We start from the raw sequence: 18,315 nt of genomic DNA on the forward strand, positions 1-18,315 counted from the left end.
AAAGTTCTAGTTTGGTTGAGCACAATTGCAGTTGATTGGCAAACGTTTCCAAAGGGGAAATGGAGTGCAGCTGAATAGCTTCAGGACTAAAACATTTTTTAAAATCAAATCACTGGATTGACAGACAGCCACTGCCACAACAGAATGAGTTCTATTACTGTCTTTTCAAAGGGAGTGAGAGATTTTGCCCCAAGATCATCCAACTGTCTGCCTTAGTATTTTCTATTTGATGAATGATATATACCACAAATATTGTAAACCGTTCTTTTGCTTTACAGGTGCTACATGATCTGCTGCGTATTTCTAGATTTTTCTGCTTTTATTTCTTGTTATTTACTGCTGCCGTGTTCAGTAAAGACATGTCATATTCCTACTTTTAAGTTACAAACTTTATTCAATTGAAATTGACTTCTTTTAAAAAGTGGACAATATGCTGCAAGATGGCCTCTGAAGGTCAGATGACCTGGTCTGAGTATTCAAAAACTCTCTCACCGTCTCGAAAAGATAAAAGGACACTAAGAGGTGCTGACTACACCCATCCTGAAATCATCAAGTGACATTCCTGAATTGAATGAACTTCTTCTGAAACAAAGCAGGTGTGAAGTAGACGCATCATAATAGAATGACACTCATCCACACATTAATAGATAGCCATAGATTCCACATCCTGGTCCCATTGTGTGGTTATACCAGGGGAGAAGGCCATGTGTCAACTGACAGAAAAGCTAATATGATGAATTGTGACCTTAAAAAGGTAACCCTCTGGCGAGAGAGGGAGAGATCACAACAACAAGTTCTCCCTGTGTCTGCGTGGGTTTCCTCCGGGTGCTCCGGTTTCCTCCCACATGCCAAAGACTTGCAGGTTGATAGGTAAATTGGCCATTATAAATTGCCCCTAGTATAGGTAGGTGGTAGGGAAATATAGGGACAGGTGGGGATGTGGTAGGAATATGGAATTAGTGTAGAATTAGTATAAATGGGTGGTTGATGGTCGGCACAGATTCAGTGGGCCGAAGGGCCTGTTTCAGTGCTGTATCTCTAAATCTAAAATCTAAATCTAAACAAAAAAGAGCCCTGCTGCTAATTCTACACTTCAATTTGGTGCAGCAGAGAACTGAAAGTGACTTTCACCTCCAGTATAAAATCTTAATCACCAGAAATCTACAACACCTCAACAAATTTAACACTACAAAACACCAGGCCTGCGCCTTTAAAAGAGACTATCCGACTTAGAAAATTCAACAGGTTTACCATTAACCACAAACACCTCCCACAGCTTGAGCTCTTACCTTTTACATTCTATCTATCTTCTCTTGAGAATCCACGAGAGAGCGAATGCGTGCGAGTGGTGTTGCGAACATTTCGGGGAATGAATATGGTTCAATAAATAACTATCTTCTGTTTTAAACCTACAAGAAAACCTGTCACTGTTTGTTTATTTGGCAAATAAAACACTCAGGGGCTAACTTATCATTTCAAACAAAACACAACTGTGGTCAGTTGGGAGGTGAACTGTGGGAACCACCCACACCCATTACCACCTGTCCGTGACACTGTCTTTTTCTGTAAAAAGAGAAAAAACAGATATATTGGACCGGAATTTTATCAGCCCCTCGGTGTCATGGGACGCGGCGTGGGGGCCAGTAAAATTCTAGAGAGAGAGGCCGAGAGGCCCGCCTTGACCTACAACGTCGAGAAGGGCCCGCCGCAAATTACCAGCAGCGGGGGATCTCGGTGCAGCCCCCCACTGCACGGCGGAGGCACCAGAATTAGCATATAGTAAATGGTACTTACCTTTGCTGATTATGCAGCCCGTCGGGTCCACAAAGGCAGAAGGTTTTGCAGCAGAAGGTAAGTTTCTTTTCAGGGGTCTCACTCTGCATTCCTAAAGGGAGGAGGGGCGATACAAAGGGGTCTCAATCTGCATTCTTAAAGGGAGGAGGGGGGGATACACAAGGGTCTCACTCTGCATTCCTAAAGGGAGGAGGGGCGATACAAAGGGGTCTCAATCTGCATTCTTAAAGGGAGGAGGGGGGGATACACAAGGGTCTCACTCTGCATTCTTAAAGGGAGGAGGGGCGATACAAAGGGGTCTCAATCTGCATTCTTAAAGGGAGGAGGGGGGATACACAGGGGTCTCACTCTGCATACTGGAAGGGAGGGAGTGGGAATACTCAGGGGTCTCACCCTGCATTCTTAAAGGGAGGAGGGGGATACACAGGGGTCTCACTCTGCATTCTTAAAGGGAGGGAGTCTGGCATTACTGGAGGGAAAGCTCTGCAGGCATGAAGGGAGGTACTGTGTACCCTCCCTCCATTAACAGTGTACGCTCTGTGTCTGTTTGTGTTTGTGAAGTATCAATGGCACACTAGGCACCCTGTGTGGGGAGGGTGCCAGAGAGGGCAGGAGCATTAAGGTTATATAGATAGTGGGGGCAATCGATTCAGCTGGTAGGATCTTGATATGGTTATGCTGTGCCACTCTGAGTGTTAGCCAAGATGGGCCATGGCACGCCACATAGTTGATCCAGGAAAGCAGCTGATGTACCTGTCAACACCAATCCCTGCCCTGTTAGGAACCTTCGAATATATGAAGGGTTCAACTTTATTTATCACATAGAAATAGGTATGGCTGATCCTACATTGTATGATCCTCTGCTATTGAGGATCCGTATGCGCCAGAGGCAATATCAACAGGCAGGTGCGATCCATGTAGAAGCCTCCGGTCGTGAGCTTCAACCCCCCCAGGGGAGCTCGCCATTACAATTGCCGTGCAGCTACAGGCCCCACATGACATGCCATCAGATGTCAGAGCACCAGTGTCAGAGGCGATTACGCATGTAGAGAGGGTGGTGACACGTCTCTGTGCCCTGCTCAAAGGATGACCTGCAGCCCATGGGCTCCGGTGGACATCCCATGCCTTTGTTCCTCATAGTAGCAGTGGTTCTCAAGCTTGACGCCTCTGCAGCTTTTTAGGGGCCCACCAGAGACCTTTGTGGGGTCACACAGTCAGCAGTGCACCGCTGCATCAGGGAGACCACCAATGCCCTGCACTGTAGGGCCAGTGAGTATGTCAGCTTCAGAGGGCCATTGGTTCTGACACCGTTGCTAGAGAACCATAGGTTGTAATGTTCATAGACTGTACTCATGTGGCCATCAGGCCTACTGCCAGGCTACCACCTGAAGATGTCACCATTAAAGGAGCCCTCTCAAGGTGGAATGTGATCACCGCAGATGCTTGCTGTGAATGTGTCACTGCTTCTCAGGCAGCTGCATCTTGCACCAGTCCCGGCTGCCACCTCTGCTCACTAAACTGGCTCAGATGGAGGGGTGGCTTCTTGGAGATAAGGGCTATCTTTTGCAGACATGGCTCCCGACACCAGTGAGAGACTCCACCACTGCTGTAGCGGAGAGATACAACGCCAGCCACTGAGCTACATGAGCCACCACTGAGCAGGAGATCAGCAAGATGAAAGAGCACCTCCAATGCCTGTATGGATAGGGTGATGCCCTGTACTACGGGCCGAAAAGGCCAGCTCCTTTCTTTGTTGCTCTGCACAACTACGCACCCAACAGGGGCCAGGCCAGGAGAGACATCAACAGGATTCCTCCTCAGACTATGAGGATGCTGAGGACTTACAACATGAAAGACGCATGGGAGGGCAGATGGCACCCAGGCTCTGCACACAGGGCTAGCAGTGAGCTAGGGATGTACAGAAGTGACTTATCGGACAAAGGCTCTCTGCTCCATAGGAACTGACATGAGCTTTGCAAGCCACACATCATCCTCGCTCACCTGCTGTGCACCAGTCCACATCTGCAGCAACCCTGTGTAAACCATTAGAGGCAGCAGCTGACTGAGCCAATGTCCATGTCACTGCATCCGTGGAGATGCTCATGAGTAATTGTGGCATGGCAATGATGTTATTGCATACGTTGGCTCTCCTGAAGGGCCAACAGTGCAAAGGGATGTGACATTGGCACTACATGCTGGCACACATCATTCACACAGAGAAAAGGACACACATGTTGGTGAGGAATATTTAGTGAAAGATGTATTTACATTGCTGCGACACCCGTGCATTCCCATTTGTGTCAGTGTGTTCTCTGTAAACCTGTGTAATACTTTTTATGATCTACTTAAGTCGCACATCCGGGAATGTGCAAATTTAAGATTATTCACCCAGGTGTGGCACTCCTACAAGGAGGAATGTTACACTTGAGTGGGAGAAGAGGATCACAACTTCACAGGACACGTGACACAGCAGGGTAAGTATGTGGCAGCAAAGTGGAAAGTGCTGGGGTCACTCAGCATCTGTGGAGAGAGAAGCAGAGTTAACTTTCAGGTCTGTGAACTTGGACAAGTTAACTCCTCTTCTCTCTCCACAGATGCTGCCCAACCTGCTGGATTTCTGCAGCACTTTCTGCTTTGCGGCCAGATTGACAGCAGCCCCACTCTTCAGCAGTCAGGTAAGTATTCTTTGACAGCTGTCAGGAAGCAGATGCTGGGGTGCTTAAAATAGGGCCCCAGCACCTGCTGCACAGCTGTCAAAATCTCCCTTGCTGCGCCGAATGGCCCGCCTCTCCCCCCGTAATATGGGGAGGGCGGCTTGGCGCCGTGATTCTGATGAGCCCCCATGCATAACATTGCGGGTCTCTGTGGCGGCCGCTAAATGCGGGCACCCCACTGTGTTGAAAGGGTGCCGCAGCGTGGCGTGGCGCCCAAATAAAATTCAGCCCATTGTGTTGTGTGCTTTTACCTCCAGTAGTTTTCTAGCCTCATATGTAGAGATTATTGTTAAGATTCTGTGATACGGTCAACATTCCCTCTAATTTTTTTTTTGTTTTGTGTGGCCTATTCATTTAAGTGCATGGGACCTTTAAATTTTTTTTGTGCGACTGCACAATCGCAGTAACTTAAAGGGACCAATTTGTAGTCAGCCTGCAAGGGAGTTTCTGAGTTGTGGCGCGGCTGAGAAGAAACATTGGGCATGATACTTGTGAGCTGACTGAGCGCATCGCAATTGTCAGGTGTGTTTGTGAAGAATTACAGTTAGTTTTCGGTTCCTTTCAGCTGTATCCTTCTACATCACTTTTAAAAAAAAAAGATATCTACTCTCAATTTTGCTCATTAGTGTTTATTACCAGAAATAAGACGTTACTAGTGACTCAAGGAAAAAAAACCTCTTCAATGCTTTCAGCCTATCTATCACCTCTTTATTGATTACAATTTCTTAGATACTCATCATTTCAACCTAGAAATTTTACCCCACTTACGGGAAGGCAATTTGAGGTTTCATCCAAAAACACAGACATGAAGAATTCACCACTCCATCGCTTCTCCTCCTTTAAAGGACCTCCTAAAATCCACCTCATTGATTTTATTTTTTCTTATGCCTGTGAAATGCCTTGGGACATCTTTCCATGTTAAAGCACTATATAAATGCAAGTTGTCCTTCTTATAATACTGGTCATTCCTTAATGGTTTAATAAGGGTTCTTAGAAGTCTTTCACTGTTGGAAAGTATTAATGTCAACATATTCTAGAAGGAAGCTTGCTGGATTGTTGTTCTGTGGGGTGGTGGGAGGGGGTGGATATTTCCTCAGAGAATGCTTTGCCTCCCAGGGTAGTAGGGATAAATCAGGTAATTACAGGCCAGTGCATCTAACATCAGTGGTAGGGAAACTATTGGGAAAAATTCTGAGGGACAGGATTAATTTCCACTTGGAGAGGCAGGGATTAATCATGGATAGTCAGCATGGCTTTGTCAGGGGGAAGATCATGTCTAACAAATTTGATTAAATTTTTCGAGGAGGTGACTAGGTGTCTAGATGAGGGTAAAGTTGATGTAGTCTACATAGACTTCAGTTAGGCTTTTGGTCCCGGATGGGAGATTGGTCAAGAAGGTAAGAGCCCATGGGATCCAGGGCAATTTGGCAAATTGGATCCAAAATTGGCTTAGTGGTAGGAGGCAGAGGGTGATGGTCGAGGGTTGTATTTGCGATTGGAAGCCTGTGACAAGTGGTGTATCGCAGGGATCGGTGCTGGGACCCTGTTTGTAGTGTACATTAATGATTTAGACGTGAATATAGGAAGTATGATCAGTAAGTTCGCAGATGACACGAAAATTGGTGGTGTCGTAAATAGTGAGGAGGAAAGCCTTAGATTACAGGACAATATAGATGGGCTGGCAAGATGGGCAGAGCAGTGGCAAATGGAATTTAATCCTGAAAAGTGTGAGGTGATGCATTTTGAGAGGACTAACAAGGCAAGGGAATATACAATGGATGGTAGGACCCTAGGAAGTACAAAGGGTCAGAGGGACCTTGGTGTACTTGTCCATAGATCACTGAAGGCAGCAGCACAGGTAGGTAAGATGTTTAGGAAGGCATATGGGATACTTGCCTTTATTAGCCGTGGCATAGAATATAAGTGCAGGGAGGTTATAATGGAGCGGTATAAAATGCTAGTTAGGCCACAGCTGGAGTACTGTGTACAGTTCTGGTTGCCACACTATAGGAAGGATGTGATTGCACTGGAGAGGGTGCAGAGGAGATTCACCAGGATGTTGCCTGGGCTGGAGCATTTTAGCTATGAAGAGAGACTGGATAGGCTAAGATTGTTTTCTTTAGAGCAGAGAAGGCTGAGGGGGGACCTGATTGAAGTATACAAAATTATGAGGGGCATAGATCGGGTAGATAAGAAAACTTTTTCCCTTAGTGGAGGTTTCTATAACCAAGGGGCATAGATTTAAGGTATGGGGCAGGAGATTTAGAGGGGATTTGAGGGGAAACAATTTAACCCAGAGGGTGGTTGGAATCTGGAACACACTACCTGAGGGGTGGTAGAGGCAGGAATCCTCACAACATTTAAGAAGTATTTAGATGAGCACTTGAAATGCTATAGCATACAAGGCTACGGGCCATGTGCTGGAAAATGGGATTAGATTGGATGGGTGCTTGATGACCAGCACTGACATGATGGGCCGAAGGGCCTGTTTCTGTGCTGTATAACTCTATGACTCTAAATAGCATAAACATTGAGTATTCACTATAACCCCTATTACCTGAGAGTCACATCCAATTGGATAATAATGGTTGTATTTTTCTAACAAATGCAAAGGAACATTTTAAAAGAGAAACAGTTCACATATAGATTTTATATTAAGCCTAGGCCAAACTAAAAATACTGGGAATTTTGTTAAATCACTGAAAATCGTATCTCTTGAAAGAAACTGTACTGACCTCCCCTTCTCGAATGTGTACATCTTTATGTTTTCCTTTCTCTATGATCTTCAGGCACATGTCACCTTTGCACTGGTAAAACAACTGAAACAAGAATTAAAGAAAACACATACCCGATCGTTAAAGTGAGTACTTTTCCAGGATAAGATGATTCTAGTTTTCTTTCACAAAAGGCTATTGCATCACCTCAAAGCTGTGGTATATAAGGTAAAAATGGGCAATGGGTAAGAAACTGGCTAAAGGATAGTAAACAGGTATTTCTATGAGAAGTTACATTGGTTGGGTGAAAAGTATTGGGTGGGTTACCCCAGGGCTCGGTTTTGGGACCACGTCAAAGGAAGCTTAGAAATGACAGAATGAGTGATTGAAAATATGTAATTGGCAGAACAATGGCAGAAGAAATTTAAGGTTCAGTGTAAAGTGTTGTAAAGGAAGGAAACATGGGTGACACAATTACTCCATGAGTACTGCTGAAATAGCTAATGAAGACCCTGGAAGAGATCTAGGAGACTCGAAACTCAGTAAACACCTCTGCAGAACAATAAGCAACAGAACCAACAGTGCATTGAACTACATAACTAAAACAGTAGAATACAAGACAGAAGAAGTAGTGATCAAGCTGTACAATGCTCTGGTCAAACCACATCTTGAGTTCTGTGCCCAGGTCTGGTCATTAGGGCATATGGGAGATTTTCAAGCACTGGAGAGTGTGAAAAACAGCAATGAAGTTTACCTCCAGTGCCAAAGGTTATAAGGAAAGACGAGAGAAACCTGTGCTTTACAGCCTAAAAAGGTGTATGAAGGTGATGTAATCGGCATATATAAGATAGTTAAGGGAATAGAAAATCCAAAATATCACCTTAAATTGCAGGAATGGGGCAAAGCAACACAGGTTCAAACTAGCAAAAAGGTAAATTTAACACTGATATCAAGAAGTGCTTCTTCACACAGAGAGTGGTCAATACTTGAAATGGACTCCCAGACAAATTAGTGGAGGTGAAAATTCTGGAGTCATTTTAGAAATAATTGTTGCGATATGTCGGGTATTTTTGAATGATGGAACAAGATGGGCCAAAAGCAATTCCTCATTCTTAAGATTGCATTTGGCTTCACAATTTGTTGTTGATCAGAATTATTACTACGCAGAATCCAAGATAGTTCCATTCATAAGTACATTACCCTATGTACTGAAAATGAAGGTTGCAGTTTTGATCTTTGATCTGCACTGAATTTGTTGATCCAAGCCTGAGCTGGAGCTCCAAGAAAACTTACTAGACTAGAGAGAGGAAAAGTAATTGAGGGTTACCATTTCTCACCTCTGTGTAATGAATTTTGACGAGAAATGTGTATGTATGGACTTTGCATGAGGATAGGATCATGCTTGGCTGTGATGTCCTTCCCACTCAAATAATTTGCCATGGGCTTACACATGAAGAATGTGTACTTTGGGGAAGTAATAGAGGATGATCTGCACCTATGGAACTATATCTCTGACAATGTTGTGGTTGTAGGAAATTTTGGGCCCACGAGTGCGAGCAAGTTATTTGATCATGGAGAGCTTGAACCCAACACTTTCCAACAGAGGTCACTGGGTAGTAATCAGCACCAGAAACCCTGCCTTACTTCCGCATTTGAGATTAGCTAAGTCAGCAGAAATTGGACTTGGGATCTCTAACCTAGATAACTTACTGCTACACTGTGAGAAATCATGTAACTTGGCACCAAAAGCACATTTTGTTGGATTGAAGTGTTTACAGAACAAGACTGCATAACTTTGAGAGCTGTTTGATGTCAACCTTAAAACAAATATTAGCCTGGATTTTGCTCTCAGTGGCAAATGATGACACTAGCCATCCTTACACTTGTACTTGTCCACAGGCTTCCTATGGTAGTTTGCACTGGGTGTTATTGTAATTAGAAAGCCATTTCAGCATGCCACCTTCTATAGGGCATCGGGGACATATGTGAACAGGACAAGTAACAGTGTATCTCCTTAATCAATCAGATTGAAGAACTGTTAACAAGCAGGACAGTCTGAACCAGGAGGTGTCAGTTAGAATATTTAATTCAATGTCAAATCAGGTATAGAAAGTGAAATAAGGAAAGAGTAAGAAAGTCTCCCAAGAGAGAGATAAAAAAGACATTAAGTAAAAGTAAAAGAAAATTTAATTTAATTTCTAACAATGATTAAAACCTGAAGGAACAAGACTCAACATTTGTTAAAGTTAATTTTCAGTGCCAGAGAAGTTGTTTGGCAGTAATTAGGCTTACTATGCTGTTAAACGGGCACTTGCACTGGAATGGACAAACCCTAACTTTTTCTGGTGAGTTTAGCTCCTATCTCTGAGCTAAATACAGGAACTTCACACCACTCAATGTATTTGAATTCTGAGTCAGACAGAGCAGTTGTCAGAGAATCAGCGCATCTCAGATAACAACTTCCAGATTTCCACATTTATCTGCAAGTGTGTGGTTGCTGGTCAATTTCCACCTATATAACGGCGAATGTTGTTCGCCTTACTATTCTACAGAAAAGTCTGGCCCGATAAAACTACTTTTATCAACCAATAATATAGCTTCAACTATCCACAAACACTACAGTATATCAAAGCTATGCCATAACTATATTTTCATGAGGAATAATAATTGCTCCAAGGAAAATGGTAGTTCACATCCAGTTTTAAAGTTAATACAGTATTTGCTGCAGAGGTTATGTTTGGATTCTCTCACAGCCGACTTCTACTCGTTAATTTCCAACTAGTTTAAGTTAATGTCTGTCATGAGTTACTATGCAGTGAAGTGGAATGTTCAGCTGTTAAGCAGGAAATATATGTGCCCAAAGACCAATATAGGATATGATCCATGGAACAAGGGGGTTCAAATAATGAGCAGAAAATAACTTACAAAAGTGAAGAATCAAGTGGACTTGTGGGTTATCAATACGGCTGCTGTGAGATTTATTCTGCAGAATCATTTATCAGCCAGTAACCCATACTGTTGACTCAAAAGACTTTGAACTCCTGTTACCCAATATGTTTTCTCAAATATTTAGCAAGAATTCTGATCTGAAGCATTCACTCAGCTAAAAACAGTTGTTTCAAATTGCTTAATACGACTAACTGACCGAACAACTACAGACTTGTCTTGTATAATATTTGTATCACCTTAGACTGAAAATTATGAACTAATTTTTAACCTTTTTAATTAAATGAATTGAAATTTCAAACAAAATTTTCAAGATTACATTGGATGAAGGTGTGAGGTAGGTTATCCAAACACACTTCATAAAGGCAAAGGATTCACCATGAGCCAGAATTTTAAAATTGAAGAATTAGCTCCCTCCGTGGGCTCATAGTTAAAGTAAGAAGCCTAAAATAGTACTAAGTTATACAAATGAAACATCCCAGGTTTAATTATTGATCTGTACAAACTTATCTGATGCCAGCTGAAGAACCAGTATGCAATAAATGGCCTCAGTGAACCTAACTTAGAGAGGGAAAAAGAACAATTAAAGTTCCTGTTTCCATCCAATGGCCCCCAGCTGGGTCATTGGGTTCATGTGTAGATGCCGGGTACATCTGAATTAGATTTAGGAAAGGTAGAGAGACAAAGAGATGCAATAGTTTCCATTGAATAAATATGTTTTACCTCTTCTCCCTCTTCTATGTGATAATCTTTCCTTTCATTAGGTCCTCCAACAAACATAACCTTTAACTGACCATTGTGCCTGCAAAGCATTATTTTAAAACAAAGTATTAGCCAAACGTTTACTGTTTTGAGGCGATCATTCAGAATCAATAACATGTCAAAAGAAATGTCAATATAATATTGAAGTAATGAGCACTGATTTACTTGATTAATCAATTTAATAAACTAGGACAATGTATCTCGGCTGTCTCTGTATCTATATACAGAATGCCTCCTTTAATTAAAGTGTTCTTCAATGATCATAGCACAGAAGGAGGCCATTGAGCTCTATGATACCCAACCAGGTGTCAGGGTTTTAGGGTTTTACTGGATACAGTTTTACTTTTCATCTTTACTAATTCAATATTCTTGACACCTTCAAATCCAGCACAGAAGGATGAGGTAAATAGAACACACTGTTTGTAGTACAATTTTCTGTATTTTCTAATAAAAGAAAAACATTTGCATTTACATAGAGTCCTTCTCAACCTCAGGATGTCCCAAATGCTTCACAGCCAATTAAGTCCTTTTAATGCGTAGTCAGTATTATAATATAGGAAAAGACAGCAGACAATTTACACACAAACAGCAATGAGATAAATGTTTATCCACCACCACCCTCCTCCGCCTGGCTGAACTTGTTCTCACATTGAACAACTTCTCTTTCAACTCCACGCACTTCCTTCAAGTAAAAGGTGTCGCTATGGGTACCCACATGGGTCCTAGTTATGCCTGTCTTTTTGTGGGATATGTCGAGCATTCTTTGTTCCAGTCCTACTCAAGCCCCCTCCTCCAACTCTTTTTCCGGTACATTGATGACTGTATCGGTGCCGTTTCCTGCTCCTGCCCCGAACTGGAAAACTTTATCAACTTTGCTTCCAATTTCCACCCTTCTCTCACCTTTACATGGTCCATCTCTGACACTTCCCTTCCTCGACTTCTCTGTCTCCATCTCTGGGGATAGGTTATCTACTAATATCCATTATAAGCCCACCGACTCCCACAGCTACCTCGACTACACTTCTTCACACCCTACCTCCTGTAACGACTCCATTCCATTCTCCCAGTTTCTCCGTCTTCGACGCATCTGCTCTGATGATGCTACCTTCCATGATGGTGCTTCTGGTATGACCTCCTTTTTCCTCAACTGAGGATTCCCCCCCACTGTTGTTGACAGGGCCCTCAACCGTGTCCGGCCCATTTTCCGTACCTCTGCCCTCAACCCTTCCCCTCCCTCCCAGAACCGTGACAGGGTTCCCCTTCTCCTCACTTTCCACCCCATCAACCTCCATATCCAAAGGATCATCCTCCGCCATTTCCGCCACCTCCAGCGTGATGCCACTACCAAATACATCTTCCCCTCCCTTCCCGTCAGCATTCCGAAGGGATCGTTCCCTCCGCGACACCGTCGTCCACTCCTCCATTACCCCCACCACCTCGTCCCCGTCCCATGGCACCTTCCCCTGCAATCGCAGGAGGTGTAATATCTGCCCATTTACCTCCTCTCTCCTCACTATCCCAGGCCCCAAACACTCCTTTCAGGTGAAGCAGCGATTTACTTGTACTTCTTTCAATGTAGTATACTGTATTCGCTGCTCACTATGTGGTCTCCTCTACACTGGGGAGACCAAGCGCAGACTGGGTGACCGCTTTGCGGAACACCTCCGCTCAGTCCGCAAGCAGGACCCTGAGCTTCCGGTTGCTTGCCATTTCAACACTCCCCCCTGCTCTCATGCTCACATCTCTGTCCTGGGATTGCTGCAGTGTTCCAGTGAACATCAACGCAAGCTCGAGGAACAGCATCTCATCTACCGATTAGGCACACTACAGCCTACCGGACTGAACATTGAGTTCACTAATTTCAGAGCATGACAGCCCCCCATTTTACTTTCATTTTTAGTTTTTTTTTCTTTTTTACATTTTTAGTTTTTTTTTCTTTTTTACATTTTTACAACCTTTTTTTGCATTTATTTCATTTCATCTTAGTTTGTTCAGTTTGCTTAACCACTGTTTTTTTTCATGTTTGCACTTGCTGCAAAAGGTCCGTTAACACCTTTTCTGGACTAATGCTTTGTCTTTCAACACACCATTAACATATTATTTGCCTTTGCTCCATGACCTTTTGGTCAGCTATGTGGCCTTGTCCAATCTACACCTTCTCCTTTGTTATCTCTTGCCGCACCCCCACCTCACTTGCTTATAACCTGTGACATTTTAAATATTTGTCAGTTCCGAAGAAGGGTCACTGACCCGAAACGTTAACTCTGCTTCTCTTTCCACAGATGCTGCCAGACCTGCTGAGTGGTTCCAGCATTTCTTGTTTTTGTTTAAAATCAGACAATGTTTTTGTGGCAAAATATTGCAGATGCTGGAAATTTGAAACACAAACAAGAAATGCTGGAAATACTCAACAGGTCTGGCAGCATCTGTGGAGACAGAAGCAGAGTTAACATTTCAGGTCAGTGACCCTTCATCAGAACTGGCAGATCTGAGAAATGTAAAAGGTTTTAAGCAAGTAAAGCAGGGGTGGGCAAGAGATAACAAAAGAGGTGTTGATAGGACAAGGTCACAGAGAATAACTGACCATGACCTTCTGGCAGTGTGGGCTCTCTGTGTGATTGTGACCCCAGCGGGAGCATTTTTGATAAGCCTCAATCCAAGAAAATGGTTTTGGGGCTGCACAGGGGTCAGAGCAACTGGTGGAAATACAACACTATCCCAATCCACCTCTGGCCCACAGGAAGATGCAGCCCTGCCTATCTGGTGTTATATCAGTGTGCTTCAGGAAATGCACTGTCAAGGCAAGATGAGCTTAGTGTGTCAAAGGTCGATGAAGAATGATGTGGCCCATGCACAGGGGTCACTATATATAGTGTGTATAAACATATATCTGACGAAGGGAGAACAGCATGTCAACGGTCGATCTCTCTGCACGGAAGCCACACTGTGCCTCAGGATAGACGCGTTCGGCCAGCTTCTGGAGCCTGTTTAGAGCAACTCGAGCAAAGACTTTCCCCACTATGCTGAGCAGGGAGATTCCACGGTAGTTGTTGCAGTCACTGCGGTCACCTTTGTTTTTATAGAACAGATGCCCCTCTACATTGCTTTCATTGATCTCACCAAAGCCTTTGACCTCGTCAGCAGACGTGGTCTCTTCAGACTACTAGAAAAGATTGGATGCCCACCAAAGCTACTAAGTATCATCACCTCATTCCATGACAATATGAAAGGCACAATTCAACATGGTGGCACCTCATCAGGCCCCTTTCCTATCCTGAGTGGCGTGAAACAGGGCTGTGTTTTCGCACCCACACTTTTTGGGATTTTCTTCTCCCTGCTGCTTTCACATGCGTTCAAGTCTTCTGAAGAAGGAATTTTCCTCCACACAAGATCAGGGGGCAGGTTGTTCAACCTTGCACGTCTAAGAGCGAAGTCCAAAGTACGGAAAGTCCTCATCAGGGAACTCCTCTTTGCTGACGATGCTGCTTTAACATCTCACACTGAAGAGTGCCTGCAGAGTCTCATCGACAGGTTTGCGGCTGCCTGCAATGAATTTGGCCTAACCATCAGCCTCAAGAAAACGAACATCATGGGGCAGGACGTCAGAAATGCTCCATCCATCAATATTGGCGACCACGCTCTGGAAGTGGTTCAAGAGTTCACCTACCTAGGCTCAACTATCACCAGTAACCTGTCTCTAGATACAGAAATCAACAAGTGCATGGGAAAGGCTTCCACTGCTATGTCCAGACTGGCCAAGAGAGTGTGGGAAAATGGTGCACTGACACGGAACACAAAAATCCGAGTGTATCAAGCCTGTGTCCTCAGTACCTTGCTCTATGGCAGCGAGGCCTGGACAACGTATGTCAGCCAAGAGCGACGTCTCAATTCATTCCATCTTCGCTGCCTCCGGAGAATACTTGGCATCAGGTGGCAGGACCGTATCTCCAACACAGAAGTCCTCGAGGCGGCCAACATCCCCAGCTTATACACACTACTGAGTCAGCGGCGCTTGAGATGGCTTTGCCATGTGAGCCGCTTGGAAGATGGCAGGATCCCCAAAGACACATTGGACAGCGAGCTCGCCACTGGTACCAGACCCACCGGCCGTCCATGTCTCCGCTTCAAAGACGTCTGCAAACGCGACATGAAGTCCTGTGACATTGATCACAAGTCGTGGGAGTCAGTTGCCAGCATTCGCCAGAGCTGGCGGGCAGTCATAAAGGCGGGGCTAAAGTGTGGCGAGTCGAAGAGACTTAACAGTTGGCAGGAAAAAAGACAAAAGCGCAAGGGGAGAGCCAACCGTGAAACAGCCCCTACAATCAATCTTTCCTGCAGCACCTGTGGAAGAGCCTGTCACTCTAGAATTGGCCTTTATAGCCACTGCAGGCGCTGCTCCACAAACCACTGACCACCTCCAGGCGCTTACTGCTCCGGATTTTCTGTTAGGGTTTACTCCCTTAGCCTTGGTCTCTCCCGAGATGCCCACAAGGCAGTGGGGTTGTTATGGCCCCTACACAGGGGTAGGTGGATGCCGGTGGGAGAAAGGGGGTGCGGGTGGGGAGCTGGGAAGGGGGTTGCAGGGGTTAGGGGAGAGGGGTGCAGGGGAATGGGGTGCAAGGGAAAGATGGTGTGAGGGGGAGCCGGGAAGTGGGCTGCAGGGGGTAGGGGAGAGGGGTGCAGGGAAAGGGGGCTCGAGGGGAAGATGGTGCGAGGGGGAGCCGGGAAGGGGGCTGCAGGGGGTAGGGGTGCAGGGGAAGGGGGTGCGAGGGGAAGATGGTGCGAGGGGGGAGCTGGGAAGGGGGATGCAGGCCACAAAACACCTCACCAGCTCCCACCATCGTCCCCCCCACAATAATGCACTGCCACTGGGATCGGGACCCGAGCCGGAGCCGCAGGGAAAGCCCGCGTTGAAACAGCGCGGTGCCGCCGAATGAGAGGGAGCCGCGGACGGCACCCCCCCCACCCCCACCCCCCACCAAACACCTGGGTGTAAACAACAAAATAAAAGCAAAATACTGCAGATGCTGGAAATCTGAAATAAGAACAAGAAATGCTGGAACCACTCAGCAGGTCTGGCAGCATCAGTGGAAAGAGAAGCAGAGTTAACGTTTCAGGTTAGTGACTCGAAACTCTGCTTCTCTTTTCACAGATGCTGTCAGACCTGCTGAGTGGTTCCACCATTTCTTGTTTAACAACGTTTTATTAACCCATGGCTAATTTAAGAACGATGTCGGAACTATGATTTACGGTAAATCCACGGCTCCCCGCCAGTCTTCGAGGGAAGTGCAAGACCTTTTAAAATTAACAAGGCAGGTTTCAAAAACATCACATTAAAATGAAGGAATATCGATGGTGCTTTAAAGCTGCAATACATTATTGGGGATCTGTTCCGAAGGAATTGATTGGTGCGGATTTTTTTAGAATCGGTGGCAAGTGCACAACTCTTTAACAAACATTCAAACGCGATGGAAATGCATTTCATTCTTGCAGCTTTACTGCAGGAGCTGACCTCTTGTTTTTCCCAACCACTAAAGAAGACTTACATGAGTTTGTTGCAGACGGGGGGATTAAAGTATTTCTTGTTCTCTTCGATCCATCGATCTACATTGTAAAACAGCCCCATCGTTTTGATATTGCGAGCTTTAACAAGTTGGCACGCAAAAAGAGTGAAAAAAGAAACACCTGCTTAAATGAGAACCGTCACACCCAGATACTGAGCTTTCAAAGTTCATACGTAGTTACGCCAGGAGACATGGAAATCACTTGACTGGCAGCTGGTACATTGGTGGGAAAGGCGGTACTTTGAGCAATATTGTTGCAACAAATTTTCGACACGAATCACAAACCAGCACCCGCTCCTTTTTCTCTCTCTCAAACAAGTCCACAATTGGCAATGGTCTAGTCCTTGATGGGGCCCTTTCAATTCGACTGGAGGAAGTGAGGCACCGAAAGGTAATCCCTGTTCAGATAAAGACAGAAAGAAGGTGCTAAAAAAGTTGTCATCACTCAAAGTTAACAAGTCACCTGGTCCAGAGGTTGCTGAAGGAATCTAGGGGCTCGATTTTACAGACCCCCGATGTCAGGGTGCGTGGCGGGGAGCCGAAAAATGCCTCTGGTAGAGGGCCGGCATGCACCCTGATGCCACGAGGGCCCGGCCTGATATTGCCAGTGGCAGCAAGGCCTTCTGGCAAACCTCCACCACCACCCCCCCCTCCCCCCCCCACTCCTCATTGACAGCAGCAAGAGCCACCATTAAAAATAGAAGGCTCAGAGAAGGCCCTCATCCATGGGCAACTAGTTGTAGAGTCAGGAGAATTATTTGTCATATCGCTTCAATCAGGATAAGGGAATTTGAGGGGGAGGGGGGCGGTGGATGGGTCCTTCTGCTTACAAACCTCATGAGAGGGGGTTTCAGGAAGACTGCAAATTCCAACTGAAAAAGGACGTAACTGGAAATGAGATTAAGCTACTCCAAGATAGGATTGATTAGCGATGAGGAGCAGCATTTGCGGGTGCAGAGGCAGACCCCTGGGCAACAGGGGCGCAGAGGTTAGGAACGAGGCGCAGGAAGGCAACAAAGGTGATACCCTCAGTAGAGGGTCTACCGCAAAAGGAGAACCTACCAGGTTGGCGCGTCAGCTGCACCTGTCCAGGCAGATGGTTGCTGATTTGTGTGCCCTCCTTAAAGGTTATGCGAGGGTTTGCAGGAACTGTCACCATGGACTTCCCATGGCTGTAAAAGTCACAGTGGTCTTGCACATTTTTGCAACTGGTTCCTTCCAAGCAGTGGCAGCAGACATTGGTGGCATCTCACAGGCAGCAGCACATCATTGTATCACAGAGGTAATGGATGCTCTGTTCGAGAGGGCAACGGGCTACATTGAATTCATGGATAGCAGCACTCAAGCTCAAAGTATGGTGGGAATTGCCTTAGGTGCAGGGGATCATCGATTGCACCCATGTGGTCATCAAGGATTGACTGACCGGCCAGGGAGATTCCTCAAAGGTCTGCGATCACAGCAAGCGCTTTATGCAGGGGTGTGCACGCTATCCTGGAAGCTGCCATGATGCCTTCATCCTCTGGCGATCACAGGTATTGCAGCTTTTCATGGAGCCATCGGAAATCTTTGAATGGCTGATAGCGGATAAGGCTTATCCTGTGAGGAGATGGCTGATGACTCCGGTGTGTAACCCTGCCATGGAGGTTGAGAGACACAACAATCGATGCCACCACAGCATGTGGGCCATCATCATTCAGCAGGCTATCGGCTTCCTGAAGATGGTGTTCAGGTGCCTTGACCAGTTGGGTAGCACCCTCCATTACACACCCTCAAAGGTCGCATGTGGTGGTCTGCTGCTCACTTCACAACATGGCCTCCCAG

General features: G+C 45.4%; 1 protein-coding gene across 1 annotated transcript in view; it reads right to left on the reverse strand.

The window, feature by feature from the left end:
• haao (3-hydroxyanthranilate 3,4-dioxygenase) overlaps positions 1-17,046 on the reverse strand; it is a 42,279-nt gene extending 25,233 nt beyond the window's left edge. Inside the window, exons 1-3 of the mRNA XM_068045159.1 lie at positions 16,477-17,046; positions 10,892-10,970; positions 7,244-7,327 (exon numbers count right to left, since the gene is read on the reverse strand). Coding sequence (XP_067901260.1) covers positions 7,244-7,327; positions 10,892-10,970; positions 16,477-16,556 — 243 coding nt within the window. The 5' untranslated portion in view covers positions 16,557-17,046. The remainder of the gene's footprint in view (positions 1-7,243; positions 7,328-10,891; positions 10,971-16,476) is intronic.
• Positions 17,047-18,315: the final 1,269 nt, after the last annotated feature.

This window comes from Heterodontus francisci, chromosome 13, assembly GCF_036365525.1.
Source record: "Heterodontus francisci isolate sHetFra1 chromosome 13, sHetFra1.hap1, whole genome shotgun sequence".
NCBI classification, from domain to species: Eukaryota; Metazoa; Chordata; class Chondrichthyes; order Heterodontiformes; family Heterodontidae; genus Heterodontus; species Heterodontus francisci.